Raw genomic sequence first — 25,527 nt, forward strand, 5'->3', positions numbered from 1 at the left:
AATTTAAGTAAATATATATGGCGAAACTTATTCTTAATAACAGTATCGAAAAATAAATCATTAATTAATCATATTATTGTAAAGGTCAGAATCAAATTGGAAGTTTTCAAAAAATATTATATTTATAGTAACAATGGTTATTGTCATTTTATTATTAAATTTATTCATAAATTTTTTCCAATTCTTCTTGGTAATAAAAAAATATCTTTATAATAGGCATAAAGTATCCATTGTTAACAAAAAGGAAGGATACATTCTATATATTTATTTTTACAATTTTTGTTTTGTCAAATCATCTAGTTTTTGTTTTGGATATTATCACACATTTATTTCATACGTCTTATACAATTACACAAAATACAAGATAAGAATTATCTTATTATTTAAAACTGCCTATACTTCATAGTTGCCTAGATTTAACAAGAATACAATCACACATCGTTCATAAAAAAAACAAGCATGATGATCATTATACATAGCGAGGCCTAATTCACACGGACGGCGGCGTATTAAGTTGAACTCAGTTCGATTTGAAATGCCCTCCAATACTTGGTAGCTGTGGCTCGATTGGCGGTTACCGGTGTAAGTTCGAAAGAGAAGGGAATGCGCAGAAGCACGTGGATTTGTTTAGACGACTGTCAAGCCCCTTTCGTAGCGCATTTACAAAGTCCGTGGGGTGCTTCCGGTAAGCCCCGTAGCTGGCGGCGCTTTCCCGATAAACGATACCGGGGGCCAACGGGGGCGACAAGATCCACTGTCTACCTCCCTTCTCTCTCCCATTCTTCCCGCCCAACCATACCACCGTCCCTCTACCCCTGGATCCCCTCTTTACCCACACACGACGGCATTACACCTCCGATGCAGAGACAGAGACAGCGACAGGGGCAGGGGAGTGACGACGGCGACGATGCCCGGCGAAACGAGCGATGGAGGAGGGGAAGACATCAACGGCGGACAAGGCCGCCATATTGAATCACTCTCGTTAATTTTTGCGCAGAGGCGGTGTGAATTTTTTCTCCTTGCGCGGAAGGTAGCAGCTCAAGGTTGGTGTCTGGGATTCGCGTATCGTCACGAACGTTTTCGCGGTTACTGCTGGCACGCGTCATCCCCTGTCCATTTAATCAGACTCTCTTCCTCTCTTTCTCTGTGTATACGTACATATTTTGTTTTCGTGTTTGTTACAACACGGAGTTGGTTCAGCCACAGTTTAGAGGAAGCCGCGAGGGACATGGTTAAAACAATGCGCGGGTACGCCAGACGAAAAAGATTCACGAAAACATGCGGAAATCGCGCGTGTATGATCGCGAGGCGGTGAAGTGTACTCGTGATAGGGAGGGACACTCAAGAGAAGTGAAGTGTATGCGTACACTGACTGCGGTATGTCGTGTGCGCCATGTCATTGTACGTAAGCGATAGTATAGAGTAATATATCGTAGTGGAGTGGAGTGAAGTGGAGTGGAAAGCGACCAGACCGCCTTGCCTGCCTAACTGTCTACCTAACAGCGTGCCTCTCTACCTGCTGCTTCTCTTGGTTGTCGTCTTTGCCTGCTGCCTATCTACACTAGCCTCTACCTATCTGATTGTGCCCCATTTGTACGTCCGTTTTATGTCCAAGAGTCGACTGACTTTGCATGTCAAGTCGATTTACACAAATTCGGATCAACCTTTTCATTGACCTCCTCTCAGGTACGTTGGTGCCTTTCTGAACGCGGGAGGCGTAGGCGTATGTGTGGGGGTCAAAATACTCCGTACATTCGTTCCTTCGGAGAAGGTGCGATTATCAATGTAGTAGCAAATATGTTGTGCACGCGGAAATATAAAGAGTCGCGTGTCGCCGTTGTCGTGCGAGCTGGCGTCACACGTCGCCAGTCAGCGTTCGTGTATGCCTCGTTCGACACTCAGCCACCGATATTTTCAACTGCACGCCTGATTAACGTTAGAACTACCGACCATTAAAATACAAAATTTCTACCAAAGAAAATTAAAGCGAAATTATGCAATCAAAGTAAAGAGTATAATGGAAATAAAAAAAATGCATCCCTATATACTTTATTAAAAATTATAAAAAGCTTATAAAAATGCACCATTGTAAATTTATAAAATTTACAAAGAATTACGAATTTTGACAACTGTAGTACTTCTAGCGTTAACTATCATTGAATGATTCAAACTTTTTTCCTTGGAATAATGAATTCCAATATTTTTATTGATAACATAATGTTAGAATAATATATTCAGAATAGAAACATGGGACATCGAAGTACTGTTACATGATCATGTAGCTTTTTCTATTTTTACAGTTACTTTTTTAATCGTTTGCACGTGAGCTTGGTTAAATACAAGCGATAAAGTATAGTTCCTGTTATAATTTAGTTCGTTTTCAAGTAATTTACTCGAAGATAAAATTAGTGTGCCGATTTATTATAACGGTGGAATACATTTATTAGGTTAAGTCGAAGAAAGTCAAAGATTGTCGTAGGTCGCTTTAAAATTCACACATTACACTTGTTTCATAGTTTTCAATCACAACATATGAAAACAAAATACAATTGAAAAGAATATGGACAATTTTTATAACGATTCATAACTGGAAATTTAAAAAAAATATGATTATATTACATTTGTCGACAAAAATCAAATATCAATGCAATTATACATTACTTATTTTTCATATATTATTTCCCCATTAGTAAAACAGTAATGTCATAATACATGAATGAAAAATGTTGACATAAATTCTCGAGTTTAGAGATCCTTACACCGTCACGTGATCTGGAAAGTGTGCAAGGCGGGAGATCCGAGAGAAACGCCGTGAACTAGTTAATTCTTTGGCCATTAAGACAATCTAAAATCACATTCGCATAAGATACCACCATTTAAAAAAACCTTCTTATTTATAAAAGCAATCATCAAATATCTCTCCGTTTAGAATCATATCAAAAACTGTGGAATAAAACATATAGGTAATAGATCGTATTACCTAGAGGTCGCGCTTGGTTTCTTGATACAATAGTAATTACGAGATGCGTGGACGATATGAAATACGTTGCAAAAACATTGCAACTCCTTCGTCCCTCTGGTCGGCAAGGCCGGCAGTGGGGACTCCGTCGAAAAATCGATTTCCCGTAGGGCATAAGGGTGCGAGGGAGGAGTGAGGGAAAGGGAGAGAAGTACGGAGACGAAATTCGGGAAAATCCGCAGAGAGAGAGAAACGAGTGAGAGAGAGAGATATTTGCAGGGAAGGGAGTACGGAGGAAAAGAGAAAGAGAGATTGGTTTCTAGCCCGTTCCCGATGCCGTTCGTGTGGGTGAGTGGCTGACTCGTGTGGTAGGGGGTAGAGAGACCCGGCGACGAGGGGTGAGGGGAGAAATAATTAATGTGCGACCGTACCTCTCCCCTCACAGTACTGGGCACCCCCCAGTCCCCCTTCCACAGTCTTGTACCGCTACGCTTAGCTGCCATTGTGCCGAGACGCCACTTCCGAAGCATCAAATTCAATTCTTCGATTTTCGTCACCGCCATCAAATTCTTCCTTCTGAGATACAAGTTTTCGGTAAAGAAAGATTGAAAGGAAAGGGCACGCAGTGTATAGTGCTGCCGGCAGCCTCAGCAAAGCGCGCCAATATCCTCGTGCACGATCTCAAACCACCGATATATTCCCTTCTTTGAACGTCTTTGAATACCACGAGAGGTTAGGTTAGGACTAAACTTTGCTTCCGTGGATATCGGCCGATCGCCTTGCAAACCGAACACGATCTTTTTATCAACCGTTTTAAGTACCGCGAAGTTAATCGCGTTACCGGTGGTGCTCTACTGTGATGTTGTGATTGCGTCCTTTGCAAGCAAAGACGCAACTTGCCTTTGAAATAAAAAGAGGGAAGAGCAGAGAACCACGATGTTCCGGTGCATATGAAACGGAATGCTCGAACGGAAATTTTTGGTAACCCAGTTATTTTTATTCCGCGCTGTGAATCTTTTTCTATGAGCTTTGAAATCATTTCGGTATCATGAAACGCTCTGTCTCATTACTTTCGTAGTCTCATCTTGTTCTTTGTAATGTTTTTTTTTCTTATTCTTTTTTTCTAGTCCTTTGTAAGTGTATACGCATTCGTCGTGTGTCGTTATTGTTACAGAATCGATCGAATCGAAACGAACCACATAAATCGTGTTATAAATAAGCACTTGTGTGTTTTTGTAGAGTTGCTGAATTTGAAAGAATGGAAGCCATGGATTTGGACGGGGATGCGGTTGTTGACTTGAGTGTTAGGTAAATTGAAAGAAACTTCGACTTTTTCTCTCTCTTTTTTTTTAATTTTGTGTTGGTTGATTATAATGTTGTATATTGATACAGGGTTGAGAACTATGTCAGTATTAAATTGCTGTTGTTTACGTCATTCTGATTACAGAATGAGGCTAATGTTTTACATTATGGTTATGAAAACTGGATGTTAATAATGCATTGTAATATTTTATGATAACGTACCTTTTAAAGAAAACAAGTTCTTATCACTAATGTCAAATAGAAGCTCTTACATAAAAGTAGATTATTCTTTTTTCAAATGAAATTCTTTACAGTCCTCACTCTTTATTTGATGTATATAGTTTTATTTTTTTTTTATTATATTATAAAATTTGTTATGATATCAGTTTTGTCATTAAATAATGTGTGTTTTCAGCAGCAGTAGCAGGAGAAATTCTCCATCGATAACTGTTAACTCTGGTGACGTAGGAGTTCCATTAGATTTAGGTGTTCACTTTTCTTCGAGTCCTAATGTGGACAACAACATGCCAGAAGCACGTAATATTCAGAATGCAGCAAGAGGCATTTTAGCTCCCAAGTCTGGAGATGATAGGAAAACTCGTCGTAATCTTAGACCTAGAATTGAAATAAGTTATGCAGAAACTCCCGATGAACGTAGAATAAATGGTTATGTGAATGGAAATGCAGACAGCGATGAAGGTTAATTAGAAAAATAGTATAATTATTTATAATTTCAGTACTATACCTAAATATATTCCTTTCTTACATAAGTATATCTAATAACATTAAAAACTTCTATCTATTAGGTGATATGCCTCCTTTGCCTCCAATAAAAGAATTATCATCGGATGAGTTGGCTGAACGTGAGAGAACGCTTAGAAAGTTAAGAGAGGAACTTAGATCTGAGGAAATGAAATTGGTATTACTGAAGAAATTAAGGCAATCTCAGCAACTGAAAGAAAATATTGCAGCTGTCCCTAAAGTACCAAGTAAATTACCCCCACCAGTTACAGTACAACCAGCTCCTCATAGGTAATATTCTACTTGAATTTTGTTGCATACATGTATAATAAAACATATGTTTACGTCCGATTATCGAAGTAACGTACCTGTTTCCAGTCATAGGACAGGCAAGGCACCACCACCTTTGCTTAGAGGACAACCTGCACCCAGTAGAAGCAGTAGTTTACATGCACCACCACCTGGAATGTTATTACCTCCCACAGTTGGACGAAGTTCTACTTCTAGTACTGGAATGCCACCTAACATGGTCATACCACAACCACCTCATCCTAGAGGCAGGCCACCTAGTGCGACACCAAATGTGTCAAATTATCATGCACCTGCAGACAGGACTGAGAGGTCCACAAAAGATCCAACACCCACTCCAGCACATCAAGTAAGTAAGGTACAAAATATCATTTGTTATTTTATATATATATAGAATTTTTATGAATAAATATTCAAAGTGTTGCACTTTATATGTATATATTATATTTTATAAATACTTGTTTACATTATTTGTGAACTATGTAAATAACCATAATTGTGTTTTTGTAAACACAAAGCTGCTTGTTGGACCTCAAGAAAATAAAACCACCGCATCCTTAAGCACACCTGTGATTTCAGAGCAGGTATATCCACTAGTCAAAGTATATGTTTAGTCTCTTGTCAATCTAACTTTTTATTAAATGTCGTGTCGACTTTCTTTTGTCTTCCTAACAGCCATATCATTTTGTGTTTCTATATTTAATCCACTTACACTTCCATTTTCCTTCCTGTCTCTTCTTTTCTTTTTGTTTCTGTATTTCTTGTAACATTAATATTTTATTTTATAGAGAATTTACAATCGAATTTATTAAAGACCTTGTCTTTTTGTATAAATCTAATGTTTATTTTTAAAACCACAGGAAAGACCAAGGGATGATAATCAAACACCTGCACAACGTCAGGCAGCTGCTAAATTGGCTTTAAGAAAACAACTCGAAAAGACCTTGTTACAAATACCGCCTCCGAAACCTCCGCCACCGGAGATGCACTTCGTGCCAAATCCATCTAATACGGAATTTATATACTTGGTGGGTCTGGAGCATGTAGTTGATTTTATCACTAAAGAACCAGCTATTCCACCACCTCCAGAACCGTTTGAGTGTACTCAATGTAAAACGGATTTCACACCAGTATGGAAATGGGAAAAGCCTGTGACTGGTGGTAAAAAGGAAGGTCCAAGAGGGCAACATGCAACTTTCCAAAGACCTCCAGCAGGTCGTGATCCTCGAGTTATATGCGAACATTGTGTAACGACCAATGTTAAAAAGGCTCTTAAAGCAGAACATACTAATCGGTTGGTAAACTTTGAATTCACAAAATAAAAATTTAATGATATATCTTATTAAGATGACTAACACGATGTATGTATTTAAAGGTTAAAAACAGCATTTGTAAAAGCACTGCAGCAGGAACAAGAAATAGAGCAAAGGTTGGCGCAAGCAGCGTGCCCTAGCCCAGACCCACCAGCTCCTAAACTAGTTCCTAAAGCAGCTACTCCTACGAGAAGAGTAGCAACACCACCAGCCCCTCCACCACAAGTTTCACCGGCACCGACACTAGCACCAACTCCACCAGCACCCAAGTTACAAGAGCATCCTCTTGTTAAATTGGCAGAAAGCGGAAAATTCACCTCACCTCACGTTGCTGCGGCTGCCTTACAACAACAGTTGCTCAGAGGTAATCTCCAAATACTTTCCTGTTGAAAAATTTACGTGTCGCGTGTTAAAAATAAAAATGTGGTTGATCCTATTTTCAGAGCTGACAAAAAATCCAGTACCAGGCCTGCCACCTCATCAACCTCTTCCTGCTCACATGATGCCACCATTTACCTCGATATTATATCCCTACCAAATAGCGATGGCGCAAGCTGGCGGAAAAGGTCTCGCAGAATTACAACGACAAGCGGCAGACTTGCAACGCCAATATTTGCTTGATATGATTCCATCACAAGCATCTCAAGCACAGGGCAACCAGGCACCACCTCGAGCCCATCCACATAATTGGAAAACGTAACCGGACGCATTTAAAGATCGACCATTAAACACAAATAAATGAAACTGTGCAGAACTGTGTTAGAGAATATTGAGAAATAAGGATACTCGTATTCTTTTTCCATGATAATGTACTAAATGGAAATTTTTCAATGGAGTGTGATTGTTACACTTTCATGACAGTTCTAGAATAATGTACCGATCTGTGTACGATTGGTATCTTTATTTACAATATGAAGCTCAAACTTGGAACAATGGAACAAGACACTTCCTGTATTATTGTGAAAATGGAAGAATTTTAACCATGATTTTGTGGATATGCATTGACGTGTGAGTGTGAGTTTTGATTGTTACCCGGAAGGTTCGATGTTTTGTCGTCTCGAACAAATCTAAACTTTCAGTTAATAATACACAAATGATAATTAGCTTAATTCTCCTGGTGATTTCCAAAGGGAGAGAGAGAATTAAATGTTCACGTTTAACTCAAAGGCCAACAATTAAAAAATTCTCTAATTGGTTTCTTCTAAGAGCAATATCTGTTCTTTTGTTTTTCGTGTTACATTATGTTGGTACTAACAATATTGCAAAAGAATAATAGGTGAATGTCAATCAATTGGAGTAAGTGCATAATAACTTGGACGCACATAAATGAATATAATTGCTTCAACTATTACATTATATATATTGTATCTACATAAAGAACCAAGTGGACATTTATAAGGCACTAAAGACAGTACTAAGTGTTACATGATCATAAAAAAAATTGGTTGATCCACAATAGTAGACATAATCGGAGAGGAAGAGAGCGAACGAACGAGCGAGAGAGGGAAAGAAAGAAAGTGAGAATGAGAAAGTGAACACGTATTAATACGTGAGGTAAAGTAAAATTGAGAAGAAAATGGGATCTTTTTTAGACCCTTGATATATTATAGTTAAGCCAACCTTTGTCGCTGGTTTGAATAATTTTTTTAACCATCAGCGGTACCTGTGCTATGTGTATATCTCTTTATTTTCTTCAAACTGTAAGTATTTTTAAGACAATTATAACAATTGCGAAAGAAAAAAGTGCGAAAGCAAGAGCGAATGAGAGAGAAAGTTGTAGATTACTGATGAGAGAAAACGAAAAAGAAACAAACGACCTTTATAAAAAAATGTGTGTCACTGATATAGTGAAAAAAACGAATGTGGGTGTGATAGCGATGTTTTCCGTTTTTTTCTTTTTTTTTTATTTTTCTTTTTTTGTCGTTATTACGGAAGAACAGAGAATGAGTATTCAACATGTTTAAAAGAATAGATAGAGTGACACGAGTGTCATTCGCGCACAAATCGTAGAAATTTCGTGATAAGACTTTTTCAGGCTCATTTTGATGCAGGATGTATTTAAAAAAGGAAAAGTAAAAAAGTAAAAAAAAAGACGTGGAATGAAGAAAAATATATAAAAATATAGAGAAAAGAAAGAAAGAAAATCTATCGATTAAGATGTAAATTACTAATGATAGCGCGATTGATTTCATGTGTCACGTTGATGTAAAAGTATTTAATGAATTTAAACAGATCGTATATGTATCCGAAGTTTTTCCGGAAGGAAGAAACAAAAAAAAAATGATTTATGTGGCAGATCGCCGAATTTTTATGAAATCCTCTCTTCTGAAAAAAAGAACAAAACGAAAAAAAAAGTTTATCTGCACATTAAAAAGAGAAAAAGAAAAAAGAAAGAAAGAACGAGTTTAACAAAGCAAAATCTCTCCGGCACACATCCCAAGCAATACTTATTACCACTTCCACTTTTAAATAATCTGATTTTTCATTGATTACCGGCTAATTAACCGATCTTGGTCACAATTTCCGAATCACTAAATATATAGTTAACTGTAGTCTTGATATTTCTCGGTATATGATACAAGTTAATAAACTAAAAATAGCATAATCAATCTCTCTTTGTACTACGTGATAGATTTTGAACTCATACTTGATATACATGTACACCGTAATAAGTCTATCGATCGCATAATAGATCAAGATCTGTGTTTTTTGTGTAAGAAGAATCGAAGTAATGTCATTGTTGTCAATTGTCATTTTTGCCAGGACGCTACCGCTGTCATTCTCCTGATCGTAAACAAAAGAAAAAATGGACAAAAAAAAAATGAAAAAGAAATGTAGAAACGAAAAAAAGCGGAGTATTTCATCGTCACGATCACACATATGAAGCGAGGGAGTGCATGGTATCTTAACGCACAATAATCATATATAATCGATATATCTTAATTTAATTATTGTATCTTATTAATCATTTGTAACATACATCTATGTTTTCACCTTCTTAATTTCATAAATTTTACATTGAGATAAAAGTAGTGAGAATATTTTAACCCTAAATTGGTATCATTAGGCCTTACTTTGGGTAACCTATAACGGAAAGGTTTTGAGTTAAGTTATTTAATTTCAAAATACTTCACTTTAGTATTTGTAAGGCACTTTATTCTAAAGTATGTTTGCTTTATTTTATATTCTGTATATTGCGTGATAAATATAATCAGTTTATCGCACAAGATGCAAAATATAAAAGAAAATTGATGATATTAAAATTTAATAATCTTAAATCCTTTGACCAAACGATATTTGTATGTAAAGGGTTATTTTTAAATTTATTGCTATTATCATATTATGTATATACTAGATATTTGCGTTTTGTTACCAACCTCCCTTTTTTCAACAAATGTATAACTGTTCCATTAAAAAAAAAGAAACAGAATAAAATAAAAAGTGAAGATGCATGCAGCATCGTCAATCTCATGACTGCCGAAATCGCGTAAGACGTTTCGCGTGATCGACGATTCGTCAGACTGATCGTCGATCACGATTACTTCGAATTTTACGCGATAATGGGAGAACGTTCAAAACAATTACATTGGATTTTTTCACATGGTAATGCGAAACGAGTGTTCGAAAAGAAAAGAACGAATAATGCAAACAACAAAAGAAAAGAAATGAAAAAGAAAAAGCAACTAATACGTTTCTTCCTATCTTCCTTTCTAGTCTTGTCTTTCACCTCTGTGTGGTGCTGATTTAAGAATTGAAAGTACTCTGTAGTACGAAAGTATAATTTTATATTCTAAACAGGAAAAAAGAAAATGGAAAAAATGAGGAAAAAATGGAAACAAATTTTTTTCGCTTCGAGAAGAATACAAAAAACAAATGAAGGAAAAAAACACTTATACTGCATTTGCAGGGCGGTAGTGTAAAATATATGGAATAAGAAACAATAAAGAAAACGAAACGAATCCAAGTTTCGATCTGATATATAGGTAAAGCAATATAAAACTTCGAACATCGCGGAATAGTATTCTATATAAGGTATTTGGAACAGAAAATAAAATGTGTAAACGAAAACGAGGTCCGATATTTCGTGGGGACACAGAAAACACGCTGAAATGATTCGAAAAAAAATATGTGAAAACGGAAAATACAAATTAAGAATGTACAAAATGGTTTGTTAGGCACATTATTAAATTTATTACGTCTAAAGATAGAAAAAAAAGAGAAATGAAACTGAATTCAAATTATTGTATCTTTTAAGTCTGACTACCTGACGAGAATCTCTGCCCCCACAATTTATAGGATTAATAGTTTTAACAAAAAAAAAAAGTACAGATTACCGAATACTCTGGAGACTACACGAATAAAGCTTATCAATGATTGTATCTCGAGTGATGATTTATTATTTGTACTCTCGAAAAACGTTGTCAGCTTTTAATGTTACATGTAAAAGAAAAATATGAATGAAAAAAAAACAAAGTGAAAACAAATCCGTCGAAGAGAAGAATTTTCTCGAAGCAAGTGTTTGTGTCATTTTCGTGCGTTTCGAATCTCGACGAGACACTTTTGTAAATGTGTAACTTATCGAACCGTCTGTGTTACTTCTTGTCTATCGCTTGGACAGTAATTCGCGTAACTCGAACACGTTTTCGATAATCGTTAAGATACCTATAAAGCGGCGGATTAAATGGCCTGCGATCGTTTAGTCTTTAGAAGGTACCATTAATTTTTTACTATGTTTGTACATTGACCTATGAACGCTCAAGAATTTCGTCATTACAAACTCTAATACTCCTTTTGTTCTTATTATCTTTTTCTTTTTATTGATTCTTTTTTCTCTGTACACGGACACGTTTTCTCATCGTCGAGCCTTAGTACAAAGATATCGAACGATATAATGGTTCCCTTTCCGTTGTTACACTCTCCTCTGCAATGAATCCGCTATGTTGCTTTTCCTCTTCATAAGCCGTCCCGCAAATGAAAACGAAGCATGCGTATTTTAGCCATGTTTTAGCACGAGTTCAGGTACGATTTTATCGCGGCGTCTCGTTTCTCTCGCTGCCCTGGCCGGTACGAAATGTAACGTGGCAAAAAATTAAAACTGGGGACCAGTTTAGCAAGTCGAAAGATAAGCGCTATATTTAGAAACTCGGCGTAAAACTTTCAACTTATGCAAGAATACGATACCGATTTAGTTAGCCTACGCGAACTTGCCTTCTTTCCTGTTGCGTTACTATTTTCTACAAATTTCATTTCCTGCTTTGTATCCTAGTGTGATTATAGTATATATTTAGTCACGGTATATAGTACATATCGCTGCAGAGAGATGTATCTTCGTTTGTCACAATCTCTTTCTTTCTCTCTTATTTCTGGTTCAAAGTTTAGAAAGTATTACCATTTACGTACAATGGTTGGCAAAAGTATTACAACAGTTGTCATGAAAAATTTTTATGGATATATTAGGTGCGTTATATGAAATTTGTCAAGACTGGTAGCACTGTAATGAGATATGGTTATTGTGAATCTATTGGTAAAATTTGGAACTAATTTGAAAATGTATATAGAACTTACGAGATATACCAAAATAATTAAACAATTAGTTATTTATTATATTATTAAGCTACAACATTTTCTGGGATTATGTTTAACATTTGAGGAAAGGAAAATATGATCCCTATTTTTGCTGATTTTCTGACTAATATTATGAATAATAGATTGTTCGATTACTTTGGTATATCTCTAATTACATACATTTTTAAATTCCAAATTTTACCGATATGATCATAATTGTATCATCTGATTATTAGGCTACGGATTTTTATACAGATCCGTATTTTTACAAATCTAATTAAAGAAATGATATTTAAGTAGGAATCTTCATCTTTCAATTATTGTATATTATAATAAGTATACTTTGTTTTATAGCAACTATACTAACTAATTGATAGTTTTATAATAACTATACTTTGAATATGTTGCATGTCATATGCATCTTGTGCGTTTTTGCAATTTTAAATTTTCTATAAATGAATACAAATTCGCATCCTATTCATTACAGTGCTAATAAAATTTCAAATTCTTTTGTATTACGCGCATAATGTATTCATGAAGAGTCTCTATAAGTGTTCAATTATTTTCATGAGTCACTGTATAATGATTTATCCTGTTTTCTCATATTTCGTAGAATCATTATTTTGTTTCAACTGAAACGCGAAAAACTAGGATTCATCAAGATATAGAGAAACAAATATTAATTTTGATTCTCTTCATTGAACTCGACCAGACATTTTTTAAAGTGTTTTGAGCAAAACGGATACAACGTCGGATGGTCGCAGGTTCGACAGGCCGCCGCGAGATGTGAACAGCATCGCAAGCTTTCACGACAACAGGATGCCCATAACTCAGGACCAGCTGCGGCGCAATTGTAGCAGTAACAGTCACCTGGAAAACGCAAAAAGAATTAATTGACCCATAGATGAAATTTGCGAATCGTTTATTTATAATCGGTACTCTTATCGATATAATAAATTATATGAAAATAAGGTATAAAGTATTAAACAAATTAGTAATTACGTGAAGCCAATTACGTGAATTACCAATAATGGCAATGAACTCCAGATCATGATGCTTTAAATTCAAATTCCATGGATAGCGTAAAATGGTAACTTTGATTATGTTTACTTTTTGACAATCTGATCCAATTGAATCATTGGAAAATTTAATTATTCGACATCCTTTATCTAGATTTCTTAATATGATGGGAAAATTATAGTAGAGTAAGTCAACATTATGAGAATTTAAATATAATCACGTATTTCAACTTATCATTATTGCAGTTCATCTACACTTTCATAATTAAGTGAGTTATAACCTTTTTCTCTGCTACGACATATTTTCATGACCTTAAAATTAATAACGAGCTGACTAATACCACTATGATTTATTACATTCATTTATTACATGTTACTTAATCTTACATTTATTGATTTTACATATCACTATCAAAAATGGTACTACATAATGTTTTAATATTTTGAAGTAGACCCTTCTTGATAGTTATTGAGTATTTTATCGCAGTAGTTTGTTTTTCTATGTTTTTCTTCTTCCACAGTGACTTCTCGATTGAATCATGCATATTTCGACTTTTCTATCTGTTTCTTCATCTCGATTGCAATTCCATTACCTACGCAACGAACTTGCATCATGAGACACTTGACTCTTTACGTTAAATAAGAGTAACGCGAAAGGGGGAACAGAGAAACAGAAGCAAAGCGTATCGCGTATCATATATGCCGCACGTGTGTATTTTTCATGTAGTAACTGGTTCAGAATTGAGACAAATCGCTGTTCTTTTAGATACGACTAATTCGATAACAGAACATTGCTTTTTATTCTGTCATAATAGTATTAGTTTATGATTCAAATTCCTACATTTTTTACAATCTGCATTGCCTATTTTCTAAAATAAAATAATTTCTAATTATTATTTATAGTAACAAGTAATTCAAATGAATTAAAAAAATGAATATAGATATATATGCGGAAAAATTAAAGAGGTTTTATCCATTTATATATGAATGCAAATTTTAGTGAGGAGATTCAAGGTATACTGTCATCAGTAGTAATCCTATCTTCGATTAATTTTCCATTTTTAGGTTAGTAAAAATTCTATACTAGACTAATTTTTAACTAAAGGACTTCTATTTTTATCTGCACTAGGTAATTAAAATTAAGACCAATTTTATTAAAGTAAGTTTTTTTTAATATTTGCATATATACAATTTACCATTCAATGGTAATGAACGTAATTATGACGGTTTAGGTTGACTTAAATGTAAATACACACAATGATATACTACAACAACATTGTTTAGCTGTTTTCATGTACTTCGTAGGAATCCAACAGATTTGTGGCCAGGTTATTGGAGTGGTTTTTCAGTCGTTGTTGATACAATTTGCTGTGTCATAACATAAGCTAACAGCTTAAATTATTGTTATATAATATCAGAGAAAAATTCCCTCTTTGATAATATCAAGATTCTGGATCAGTTCTAGATATATACAGATTTAGATCTCAATTCCAATCTCGCAGGTTACATTTTCCTCAAAAGCAGCGAAAAGTGTGTTACAGTGTCACCTATGTGTGCATCTTTTCATTATCAAGAAAGAATACAGAATAGGAAAGAAAAGAGGTAAGGAAAAAAAATTTTATATTCAAAGAAAACAAGCATGTTGTTAATTTTTCGCAGTTGTGTACATTCTAATTGAGATGATTAGAAGGTTAAATCATTGTTGCTCTGATTGTCGAACGGTGAAAGGAGGGACGCGAGATGGCACAAATGCTCGGCCGATACAAATTATCGCGGACGTTAGACGAGGTTTCTTCTTGGAAAAGAATCGCAAGGACACGTGTGGTAAAAGTAAACGTTTCTCTTGATTTTCTATTTTTACACTGTCTGCTAGTTCTATGAAATTGGAATTTCCTTGGTCTAGAGATAATTCTAAGTATAACGAATAAATTGAAATTTATTAAAATTGATCCCACATTCGCACGAGTTTATTTGATTGCAGAATGTTATTCGTCATCGATGAATTAGACACGTGTCTTAATTCAGTAGAATACGATTAAAGGCATTGATTCTTTGTTGTACAAGCAATTTTGATTTTTATGCATTTATGAGAAATTTTAAAGATGCAAAAATATACAGAGTGCATATCATATGCAAAAATATATTAAGTATCTAAGGTATAGATATACTCTTTACAATATCTATTAAGTACAATTTTTCTACATAAATCCTATTTTTTAAATTATACGTATAAAATATGAATTTACATAAATTCTGTAGTCTACAAATATTTCTTTCTGATGAAGTACTACATTCTTCAGAAAAGAATTTACTTTTTGCAGACTATTTTGTTAATATTTCCTAAAGTCAATTTCACGTTAGATTGTAATAATCATAATTTCTACAAAATTGCAAATAATTTTTAGCAGAAAAATTCATAATATATAAGTAAAGTAATTTTATGGTGACGAGAGATTAGTGAAAGTACATCTTCAAACTTTCAAACGACTGTACTTCTTCGTCATGAGGGTTAATATTATGCCCGCATCTTCAAAGCAAAAGTAGAAACGTTTCCAAAGTACTTAAACATCCGTGGAAAGTGATTTATCGCGTCTCGGTGAATCACCATTGGTATAGGAACTGAATTTCATCGAATTTCAATCGCTTTCTATTCGATTCACGAAAGAATGTTCTCGAGCAATAATAATATGCAAACAATGTGCGTCTAGGAGTGGCGGTAATATATGTTTCGATTACGTTTAATAAAACCTTGCTAAGTAAATTATACAAGTGGTGTTAAAGTTGTTGTTAGTGAAAGTATGCTGTCAGTCCGGTATCCAAGCCTTCAACCGCGAAGGGTTAATGTTACATTGCTTAAAATAATTGGAGCATCAGTTAGGGGAATGCTTTTATAAAGAAAATTAGGAACAATGATATATTATATAGAACATTTTTTATAAGCTGGTTAATTAAAAAAAAAAACAAAAGATATTGTTTGATAAAATTTTTTAGGTATTGTATTCTGTTATTATTATTTTGTTATTATTATATACATTATGTCTTTTTACATTGGTGTACATATGCAACAGTGCAATTGTACTATTTACACAAAACAACTAGCCTATTAAAAACAATGAATAGAAAATAAAAAGAGATTTCATTTATTTAGAATCGCATCAAAATGATGCACCTGCATTTTTCAATTACAAGAATGCACATGATTGCACAACAAAAGATTAATTTATGCCTCAAACACATTCTTCGTCATTTGCGTCAGTCATTTACTTAAGACAGAAATTTACTAAAAAAATTATCTTACTTTTTTCGTTAACCCGTATGACCCCCAAATTACCATAAACCTATATACGCTCACGTTCTCAAAGTAAAAGCAGGAATGTTTCCCAACCGGTGCGAGCATCATTCCTGGGAAAGTGATTTATTGCGCCACGATGAATACGGTTGAATGCGAAAAAAATCGAGAAACGACGTTCGATCCAACGCTGCGCCGGATCTAATTCGCAGATTAACGCTCTCGCGCGTTCGTGTGCATTTAACGTGGGCAAACAATGTCTGGGAGTGGCTATGTCAAGGTCAGGATCTCTATTATACATCGCGCATAGTGGTATATGTTTTTCCATAACAGTGATTACGTCGGCTTTGTTGGAATGCAAAGATGTATGCATGTATTGATTTTACATGCGTGTGTGTACAGTGGCCCAAGAAAGTATTCAGATATTTGTAGAAAGCATTTATGAATATATCATATATTGAAATTTCATTACTACTGAAATGAGATTCGATTACAGATTACAGATTATGATCACATCGGTAAAATTTGAAACAAATCTGAAAATTTACATACATAGAAGCTACAAGATATTCAGTAACAGTGAACATTTCGCGAAGATCATAAATGTATTTAAACAGTCAGTCATCCACTATTAATCAGTAAATTGCAGATATTTATACAAATTCATATCTTTGTGAACCTAATTAAACAAACGTAAAATAGGTAGAAATTGTCTTCACCGACTAAATATTGTGTTGTTTATTCTGGATATTTTATACATCTTCTATCATATACTATCATATACATTCTGCAAATTGTCGCACCTTCAAATTTTCTATAAATGCTTAAACATTCGCAATCTACTAATATGTTACAAAATTTTGTGGGGCCATTTTTAACACTTATTATTTATTTAAGATGGCTATGCATGCTTTATATATACGTATTAATTTTTTACTGAAAATATACTTGCAATAAATGCCTTGTAACTTTTATATACATTTCAGATAAGTAAGTTCAAATACTTTCATGAGTAACTGTATACTGTATGTGTGTTCACGAGTGTACGTGCATAAAATTTTGGAATCCTTGGTCGATTACCTTCAGGACAGTCAACGGATCGTCTGGCCTCAGCTCTTCTGCATTCGAGACCCTCCTCGCCTTTCGGGCAAGACGTGTACAGCTCTTCGATCGAATTTTCACCAAATATTGCGTTAATCTGAAAGTTAATCGGATAGCTTTATCGTATCCGCAAAACTAGCAATGTGCGTTTTCTTTTTTAATTCTGAATTCTAGAAAATATCGAGAAAGATTTAACGTGTAATTATTTATGCTATTTGAAATATATAATGTAATGATCTAATTCTATATAATTATTATTCAATTTAAAATAATAGAATAGTGATACAATTTCTTTTTTTGACTTTTAAATGTTTACAGTTTTGTGTCGAAAAAAGAGTTAGATAAAATATTTGTTAAAACAATGTTTATTGATTTCTGCATGACATCCTTGTGATTATTGCAATTCGGAAACATGTAATCGTGAGTACATAAATATTCTTCGATTACGATTTTCGTTGCGCAACGAAAAGTGCCGAGAAGTGCCGGCACTTTTATCAGCCTCGTCCTTAGCGTGTTTATTCAATGCGCATGCGTATTTTTGTTAATAAGAGTGCAAAAGTTAAGATTCAAAAACATTTCTAAATCTGAATTTTTAATTTTACTTTCTCTAAAAAAAAAAAAAAAAAGGGAGAGAAAAATCACTCGACAAACATCACCGCGTCTGTTACTCGAGATTATCCATTTTTTTTAAAATTATCTATCAAAAAAAAAGAAAATAATGAAGAAGTTATTATTATGATATGAAATAGTGTAATCTGCTATACGTCGCTTCTATTATTATTATTACATTGTTTTATGAAGATAGATAAAATTAAACTATTAAAGTTTTAATGTTTAAATCTTACTCGTTTAAACGCTCCAGGTTTGGAGAACATTTTAACCAATTTTGCTAGCGCGTTCTCCTCCGTGACGGTGCTGACATTTTCTTCGTGACAGTGGCCAGCCAGTATCAAGAACAAGCAACAAAGTAGCAGCAACGCACCGCGAGAATACATCACGTCGTCATGGAAACACGCGCGACGAAAAAAAAGCTCACACCTCGTCCTGGATAATTTGAAATCACAACTGGTGGTCAGGTGGCAGAGAAACGCACCGACAGTTTGACTTCTCCAACGTATTTGCCTCCTGGAGGGGATATCCTACATTGCGGTACGAATACAGGATAGAGTCGAGTTTGAATCATAGCTAGTGATTAATAGCTAAAGCTCACATTCAAATTTGCTCCTGCAAATTGAAATAAATAGATTAATTATTTTATTAATTTTTTATCGGTATTTATTTCCTTAATAAAGGATCAGTTTACTTTTTATAATTTAATCTAATAAGTAGAGTGCAGATTTTTTTGCATTTATGAAAAATTTGTAAATGCAAAAATACAAAAAATGCATTAATATATAGAAATATAAAAAATATTCAAGGTAAAGTAGTCTTTTTTCTATTTATTATTCACATACTGTGACATACTTAGATGGCGCTTTTAATAATTGAATGTTTTTGTCATTTTTTAAAATTATAATTGGACATTGTAGTTATACCTGCTACAGTATTTAATTTATCGATGTCAAAATTTGTTTGATGGTCCTATGCATCTTGATTTTTTGTTTATCTGGGCCTTTTTGCACAATAATTTGATTCTTTATAATTTTATAATTTTTCATCAAGTGGGATAGTTAGATAACTACTACTTGTAAAATTTCATTAATATTGCCTCAATTATAAAGCATCAAAGAATATTTACACATACATACGTAAAATGCAAATTTCATGCACAAAAGTTGTTTGGTAATTAAGTGCAATTTGTGCGTATATCATACAAATATAAAATTTTTCTCTGTGCTACTATAATCAAATATTCAAGCAAGATATATATTTGTAAATGTATTGTATTCTATATTCGTATATAAAAAGAAAATGAAGACAATTTATGTAACACGCATGATAAAATATATTCGTATTAAATGAAAGAAAAGAAAGCCGCGTTATATCGTGCGTCACATGGTATGATTCATGCGTACCATTCTCATAATGTTTTTATTCCCTAGGATCTAGGGGATATATTTAAAAAATTTTGAATTAAAAATGAAAAAGAATAAAAAAGAATATTCGTATTATAATTTCTATCATACATTCTACATATTTATGTATCTTTTATATAATATCATATATATTTATATTATAGGAATATATTTCTATTTGATACGTCCACGAGAAAGTCATGTATACATCAGCGGTCTGGTAACTCCCATGGTAGGGACAAGGCTTTTAATGTAATAAGTAGAGGAGAAATGAGAGAGTTCACACACACAATGCAGATATTGCACCACGCGGTCAAATGCTGAAGGTATTCCACGCTAATCTATACAAGAACCTACAAAGTTAGGCATCTGCCTTGTTTGGTTCCACGTTACAAGAACCTATTTCATTGTACGATTCTGCGGAATAATTTTCTATTCAATATAAACAAGTATGAGAATAACAAAATCGCGCAATAATTAAACTTAGTTGTTAACTTTTCAGTATGTGACGGGGGGAGGGGTATGAGTTTGAACAACTTTTTTCTATACATGTGTATAACCAGCGGTTTCTCTTACTTTCCGAGATATGAAAATATGCAATAATTGCAAGGATTTTAGATTCAAAGTTTTGCAATTATACAAATGTAGAAACGATTTTATTTCTGGAAACTGAGATCTTAGACGCGCCGAATTTAGAAAAGGACAATGAAAATGAAAGAGATAGAGGGACTGAGAGTCGAAGTAGGTAACATGTAAATGCTTACGACAAGCTAAGACCTTTAATTCAAAATTCAAACTTTCTTTTCTTTTGATTTGTGATTATTAGAAAATGCAATGGGATGATGGTTTTATGATACAGAGAAGCATCGTGTATTTCTAGTTCACTATTCAGCAAATTTCCTTAGCAAACCAGCCTGCTGCTCATATACGGCACTTAGCGAACATTTGTTTGTTAATAAAATTATTATTTTATTTTTTATTTTATTTAGTCCGTGCCTCTCGGCTTTGGACGAACTTTCAGCTTTCTTTACAGCTCAATAAAATTATTATAATAGTAGATAGTAAAATTATTAATATTATTCATTTCGGGCACTTTGTAATGCTAGCTCTTGACTTGTAGGAGTCATTCTGTTACCAACCCGCCGTTTATCAGCGATTAACTCCTTTACCCCAGTTCAAGAGTATATCGCGCTACGGACGCGATTTATTATTAGATTTATTAGTCAGCACACCATGTGCAAACGCCAACCAATCCCAAACGATCACAACATTCGATCAACCACGGGAAATAAACAGTGATGAATGAAATTCGTACCAATATACTTATTACATTTTTTTAAATAAAATGGGACCAAACACGATATAATTTGGAACATATTTGCTTATTTAATAAATGATAATTAAATACATATCAATAAATAACTGTACTTCAAAATATATCGTATTTGATCTCATTTTATTCAGAAAACTCTCACAAATATGTTAGTAAAAATTTAATTTAGAAAGAGTTAAAAATTTAAAAATTTCACTTTTGAATGAGTACCTACATACATTGTCTCAGTGATATTTGACATTAAATTATGTTATACTACTCAACTGCGGCGGGTCGTCGAACTTCACGAAGCGTCGAGGGGCATCTCTCCCCTGTGAAGGGGATGACGACCATGCAATTAGTGAGAGATTCTTTTTCTGCAGATATATCACGTCACAAATATTATTTGCAGTCTATCTATTGTAGTAAACTATTGAAATTACCAATAAAATGAAATTTAGATTTTATTATAACAAAAACATTATCGCGAGGAAAGTAAGTTTAATCTAAATTAAATCTAAAAAGTTATCGTATATAGAGAATATATTAAAATTATTGTATCATTTCATTAATCCATTACCGTTTGAAGGAAACGATTCTCTTTTCTTTTCTAAAAAAGATATAATGAGCAATTCATTTTTCTTTCTAAAGCAACTAATTTTAATTATTGTGCGATTTTGTTATTCTCATACTTGTCTGTTTCGAATAGAGAAGTAGCTCTTTCGTAGAATCGTACAATGAAATGAGATCTTGTACATATGTTCTTGTATATGATAACGTAGAACACCTTCAGAACTTGGCCGCTGGGAGCAACAATAGTCCGAAAACAGCCGGAATCATAAGTGTGAGCACTCTCATTTCCTCTCTGATAATAGGGTGTGTTTTACAAATCAGCTGCTAGCCACAGAGCGCTGTGTTCTAGTAAGTTAGTGAAAACAAACTATTCAAATATATAGTATCAAATTGATAATGTGTAATATAGTATAGTATAAACAGGGTGGAAATTTTGTCTTTGAAAGTACATACATATGTAATCATAGATGAACTATTTCGTTAATGATTTAATAGATGGAGCCACTATTTTGTCAATAACCTACAAAACGCTACTATATCTAATGATGTATGTGCTGTATGAATTTAGTAAATGCATTTCTAATATTGTTTAATTTACTTTTGATTTTATCTAATAACGAAGGTTGTGTGTGATTATAGAAATCTTATTAAATACAATTAGAAACAATGGATGCATATGAACTATTTCGAAAACTTTCTACTGGTGTAAAATTTGATAAAAGGCGTTTTCAAGTTGATGCAGAAAGATTTCAGGTATTCTTTGAAAATAAAACATTACATTTGAAGATGCAAATATACTTTAAATAAATTTTATAGAGATATAGTAACTGTCTTATTTGATACAGCTTGTCAACAAACAATCTGAAAATGGAGTTAATGATGATAAAATAAACATTAAAGCCTTTGATAACATAAATCATTCAACATTATGTGAGAAAAGAAAATATGATGAGGTCGAGAAAGAAACTGAAAATATTAATGACTTGACATTGCTTGATGGAATGTCTATTCCTCAAAATAAAAATAAAAAGTGTAAAGTAGCCTTAACTGAAGAGAAACGGTTAAAGTTAGAAAAAGAAAAGGTTTACAATATTTTATTAATATGAGTTAATATAAGAGACAATAATTGTTTTAAAATACTACATTTTTTCATTTAGATTAATCAGTTTCGTAATCATCATCACATAAGTGTCACAGGCAATTCTATACCTAAACCTATCTCAGAATTTATTGAACTATCAACAACTTACAATATATCTGAAAAATTAATACATAATATTACAAATTGTGGTTATAAATGTCCTACTCCAATTCAAATGCAGGCTATACCCGTCATGCTGCAAGTAAGATTACTATATTTATTACTGAGATTTTATTTATATCAATGCTTTTAGCTAAAAATAAAACATTGATGTTTTTATAATTATGATTAAAATAGGGTAGAAATGTACTAGCTTGTGCCCCAACTGGATCTGGAAAAACAGCTGCATTTCTGTTACCTATAATTCATTATTTAGGTGGACCAGAAAAGAAAGGATTTAGAGCTGTTATATTAAGCCCAACAAGAGAATTAGCAAAACAAACATATAGAGAATGTTTACGTCTTAGCGAAGGATATAATTTTAGAGTTCATATTATCAGTAAAGTGAATCAAGCATTAAACAAATATGGACTTAAAAGCTCACAGAAATTTGGTTGGTATAAATTGTATGGAAAATTATACATCAAAGTAATATGATATACAATTGTATTTTTATTTATTATAGATATATTAATCACTACACCAAAAAGAATAATATACCTATTGAATCAGGATCCACCAGCTATTTCTTTTAGCAAGTAATAATATATATATTTTGTTATATCTTAATCTTATCAAAGTTATGTATAATGCATGAAACATATTAAAAATTTTATAGTGTTGAATGGTTAATTGTGGATGAAGTAGATAAACTCTTTGAGGATGGGACAAGGTGCTTCAGAGACCAGTTAGAAACAATTTCAAAGTCATGTACAAATGAAAACTTACATAAAGCAATGTTTAGTGCAACCAATACTCCTATAGTGACCAAATGGTGTAGACGTAATCTGAAAGGTCTTATAACAGTTACTGTTGGACACAGGTTTAATTTCCTTTTTTTATATGTGTAACAAATTATATACTGTTTCTTTAAACAAGTGATTATTGGTATTACATCCATCATAGGAATGCTGCAACGGACTTAGTAGAACAAGAATTGTTATTTGTTGGTGCAGAGAGAGGAAAACTTGTGGCACTTAGAAATATTATTCAAAAGGTATCACCTTTATTTGTTAATACATTTGTGAAATCTATGTTAATAAATTGTTATGTGAATAATTGCATTTGATAAAGGGAGTATTACCACCTGTACTAGTATTTGTGCAAAGCAAGGAAAGAGCGCAAGAATTATTTAACGAACTTATATATGACGGAGTCAATGTTGATGTTATTCACGCTGATAGAACACAAACGCAGGTATATTTTACATAGATGATAATTTATTAACCAAATAATATTAAATATAATACACCTCTTTTCTTTTCAGCGAGACAATGTCGTTCGTTGTTTTAGAGAAGGAAGAATATGGGTATTAATATGTACAGAATTAATGGCAAGAGGTATTGATTTCAAAGGTGTAAATCTTGTTATTAATTACGATTTCCCACCATCTGCTATTTCTTATGTTCATAGAATTGGTATGTCTTTCCAAATTTGATGAAAAAATTAAATATCTCAAAATTCTCAATATGTATTGTTTTAAATAGGTCGCACTGGTAGAGCTGGACATAAAGGAAAAGCAATTACTTTTTTTACTGTACAAGATACTACAAATTTGAGAAGGTAAATGTTGTTGAAGCATTATTTTAAAATATGTAGATATGATAAAATTATTTTATGTAAATATCTACAAATAGTTTTTAATATTTTAGTATAGCTACTATCATGCGTGAATCTGGTTGTAATGTTCCTGATTATATGTTAGCTATGAAAAAACATAGTAAAAGGGAAAGACGGAAACATGAACGCAAAGCTCCTATTAGAGAAAGGATATCAACTGTACCTACATTCAAACGCGTAGAAACATCTAAAAAAAGGTATGATACTTGCTTCTAGTAAATATCTAGTAATTAGAATATTATTTCTTAAAATTACTATTCCTTATTTGCATGTTACAGAAAAGTTGCTATAAACGATTCCAAAAAGAAATATGAATTAAAAAGTAAAGAGAATAAAGATTAAAAAATAAATACAAAAAAAAAGAAATAGATAAACAACATACAATTTAAAAAAGAAAGAAGAATGACTTAAAAAATTTCGGAATAAAACGTGAGTAAAAGAAATAGTCTTATATATACTTAATATCGTGTATATTAACCGATACATATTGTAAACTAGTAAAAAATTTATAATCATATTACATGTGAAGTAAATGTATTGTATGAATGATAAAATATTTTAAATACATATGTATAAACTCTTACATATATATAAATATATGTTGTATGTATCTATCAATCATCATCAAAAGATAAACTATTAAGTAAGTATGTTAAATATATTTGTATGGCCTGATATGGTTTATTACAATACTATATTATATTGTTTGTATAATAGGATAATTATTGATTTTATATGTACACTTGCACACTCATACGTATCACATAAAAATATTATATATTTAAAAATATATTGTTAACAATATTATATTCTTAATTAGTATATTTTCATTATGAAATAATAATTGAGATATTGAATACAATATTTAATACAAAATATCACATCTCTATTACACATGGCAATATATTAAATTTGTGTATCTGATATGTATTAGCCTATATGGATCAATTTATATGAACACACATTATAAGATAGTTGTATTAGATAAATATTGATTATTATGGTATTCATTAAAATAAATTGCTTTTGATAAGAAAAAATTATCATTACCTTTTAAGAATTATGTTATAATTGTGATGTTATTTATTAATATTATATAATATATTATA

At 32.8% G+C, this 25,527-nt stretch overlaps 3 protein-coding genes across 22 annotated transcripts; 2 read left to right on the forward strand and 1 right to left on the reverse strand.

The window, feature by feature from the left end:
• Positions 1 to 331: 331 nt before the first annotated feature.
• On the forward strand, positions 332 to 11,407 carry LOC122569239 (transcriptional repressor p66-beta). 17 transcript variants are annotated; one of them, XM_043729964.1, is made up of 10 exons: positions 333 to 1,686; positions 3,283 to 3,940; positions 4,199 to 4,267; positions 4,677 to 4,960; positions 5,068 to 5,293; positions 5,363 to 5,669; positions 5,830 to 5,895; positions 6,172 to 6,605; positions 6,687 to 6,988; positions 7,068 to 11,407. In XM_043729964.1, exons 3-10 carry the CDS (start codon positions 4,218 to 4,220, stop codon positions 7,322 to 7,324), a joined length of 1,926 nt encoding a protein of 641 aa, XP_043585899.1. In that variant the 5' UTR covers positions 333 to 1,686; positions 3,283 to 3,940; positions 4,199 to 4,217; the 3' UTR covers positions 7,325 to 11,407. The 17 variants fall into 17 exon arrangements, with proteins under 17 accessions (XP_043585894.1, XP_043585899.1, XP_043585900.1 ...); XM_043729970.1 differs by having other exon boundaries at positions 335 to 1,686; positions 4,680 to 4,960; XM_043729959.1 differs by lacking the exon at positions 3,283 to 3,940 and having other exon boundaries at positions 332 to 1,401.
• An 11-nt stretch (positions 11,408 to 11,418) lies between these two features.
• Positions 11,419 to 18,718, reverse strand: LOC122569249. Its single transcript, XM_043729998.1, has 3 exons — positions 18,444 to 18,718; positions 17,578 to 17,695; positions 11,419 to 13,059 (listed from the first exon to the last, which is right to left on the reverse strand). Exons 1-3 carry the CDS (start codon positions 18,591 to 18,593, stop codon positions 12,869 to 12,871), a joined length of 459 nt encoding a protein of 152 aa, XP_043585933.1. The 5' UTR covers positions 18,594 to 18,718; the 3' UTR covers positions 11,419 to 12,868.
• Positions 18,719 to 21,934: 3,216 nt separating this feature from the next.
• LOC122569242 (probable ATP-dependent RNA helicase DDX52) lies at positions 21,935 to 25,451 on the forward strand. Of its 4 annotated transcripts, XM_043729978.1 has the most exons (13): positions 21,935 to 22,045; positions 22,138 to 22,251; positions 22,344 to 22,580; positions 22,656 to 22,841; positions 22,937 to 23,192; positions 23,265 to 23,337; positions 23,418 to 23,621; positions 23,705 to 23,795; positions 23,873 to 23,995; positions 24,066 to 24,216; positions 24,286 to 24,361; positions 24,451 to 24,615; positions 24,697 to 25,451. In XM_043729978.1, the coding sequence occupies exons 2-13, from the start codon at positions 22,165 to 22,167 to the stop codon at positions 24,758 to 24,760; spliced, it is 1,713 nt and encodes a 570-aa protein (XP_043585913.1). In that variant the 5' UTR covers positions 21,935 to 22,045; positions 22,138 to 22,164; the 3' UTR covers positions 24,761 to 25,451. The 4 variants fall into 4 exon arrangements, with proteins under 4 accessions (XP_043585913.1, XP_043585912.1, XP_043585914.1 ...); XM_043729977.1 differs by lacking the exon at positions 21,935 to 22,045 and having other exon boundaries at positions 22,052 to 22,251; XM_043729979.1 differs by lacking the exons at positions 21,935 to 22,045; positions 24,697 to 25,451 and having other exon boundaries at positions 22,052 to 22,251; positions 24,456 to 24,609.
• Positions 25,452 to 25,527: the final 76 nt, after the last annotated feature.

The sequence above is a fragment of the Bombus pyrosoma genome, linkage group LG7, assembly GCF_014825855.1.
Source record: "Bombus pyrosoma isolate SC7728 linkage group LG7, ASM1482585v1, whole genome shotgun sequence".
Classification (NCBI taxonomy): Eukaryota; Metazoa; Arthropoda; class Insecta; order Hymenoptera; family Apidae; genus Bombus; species Bombus pyrosoma.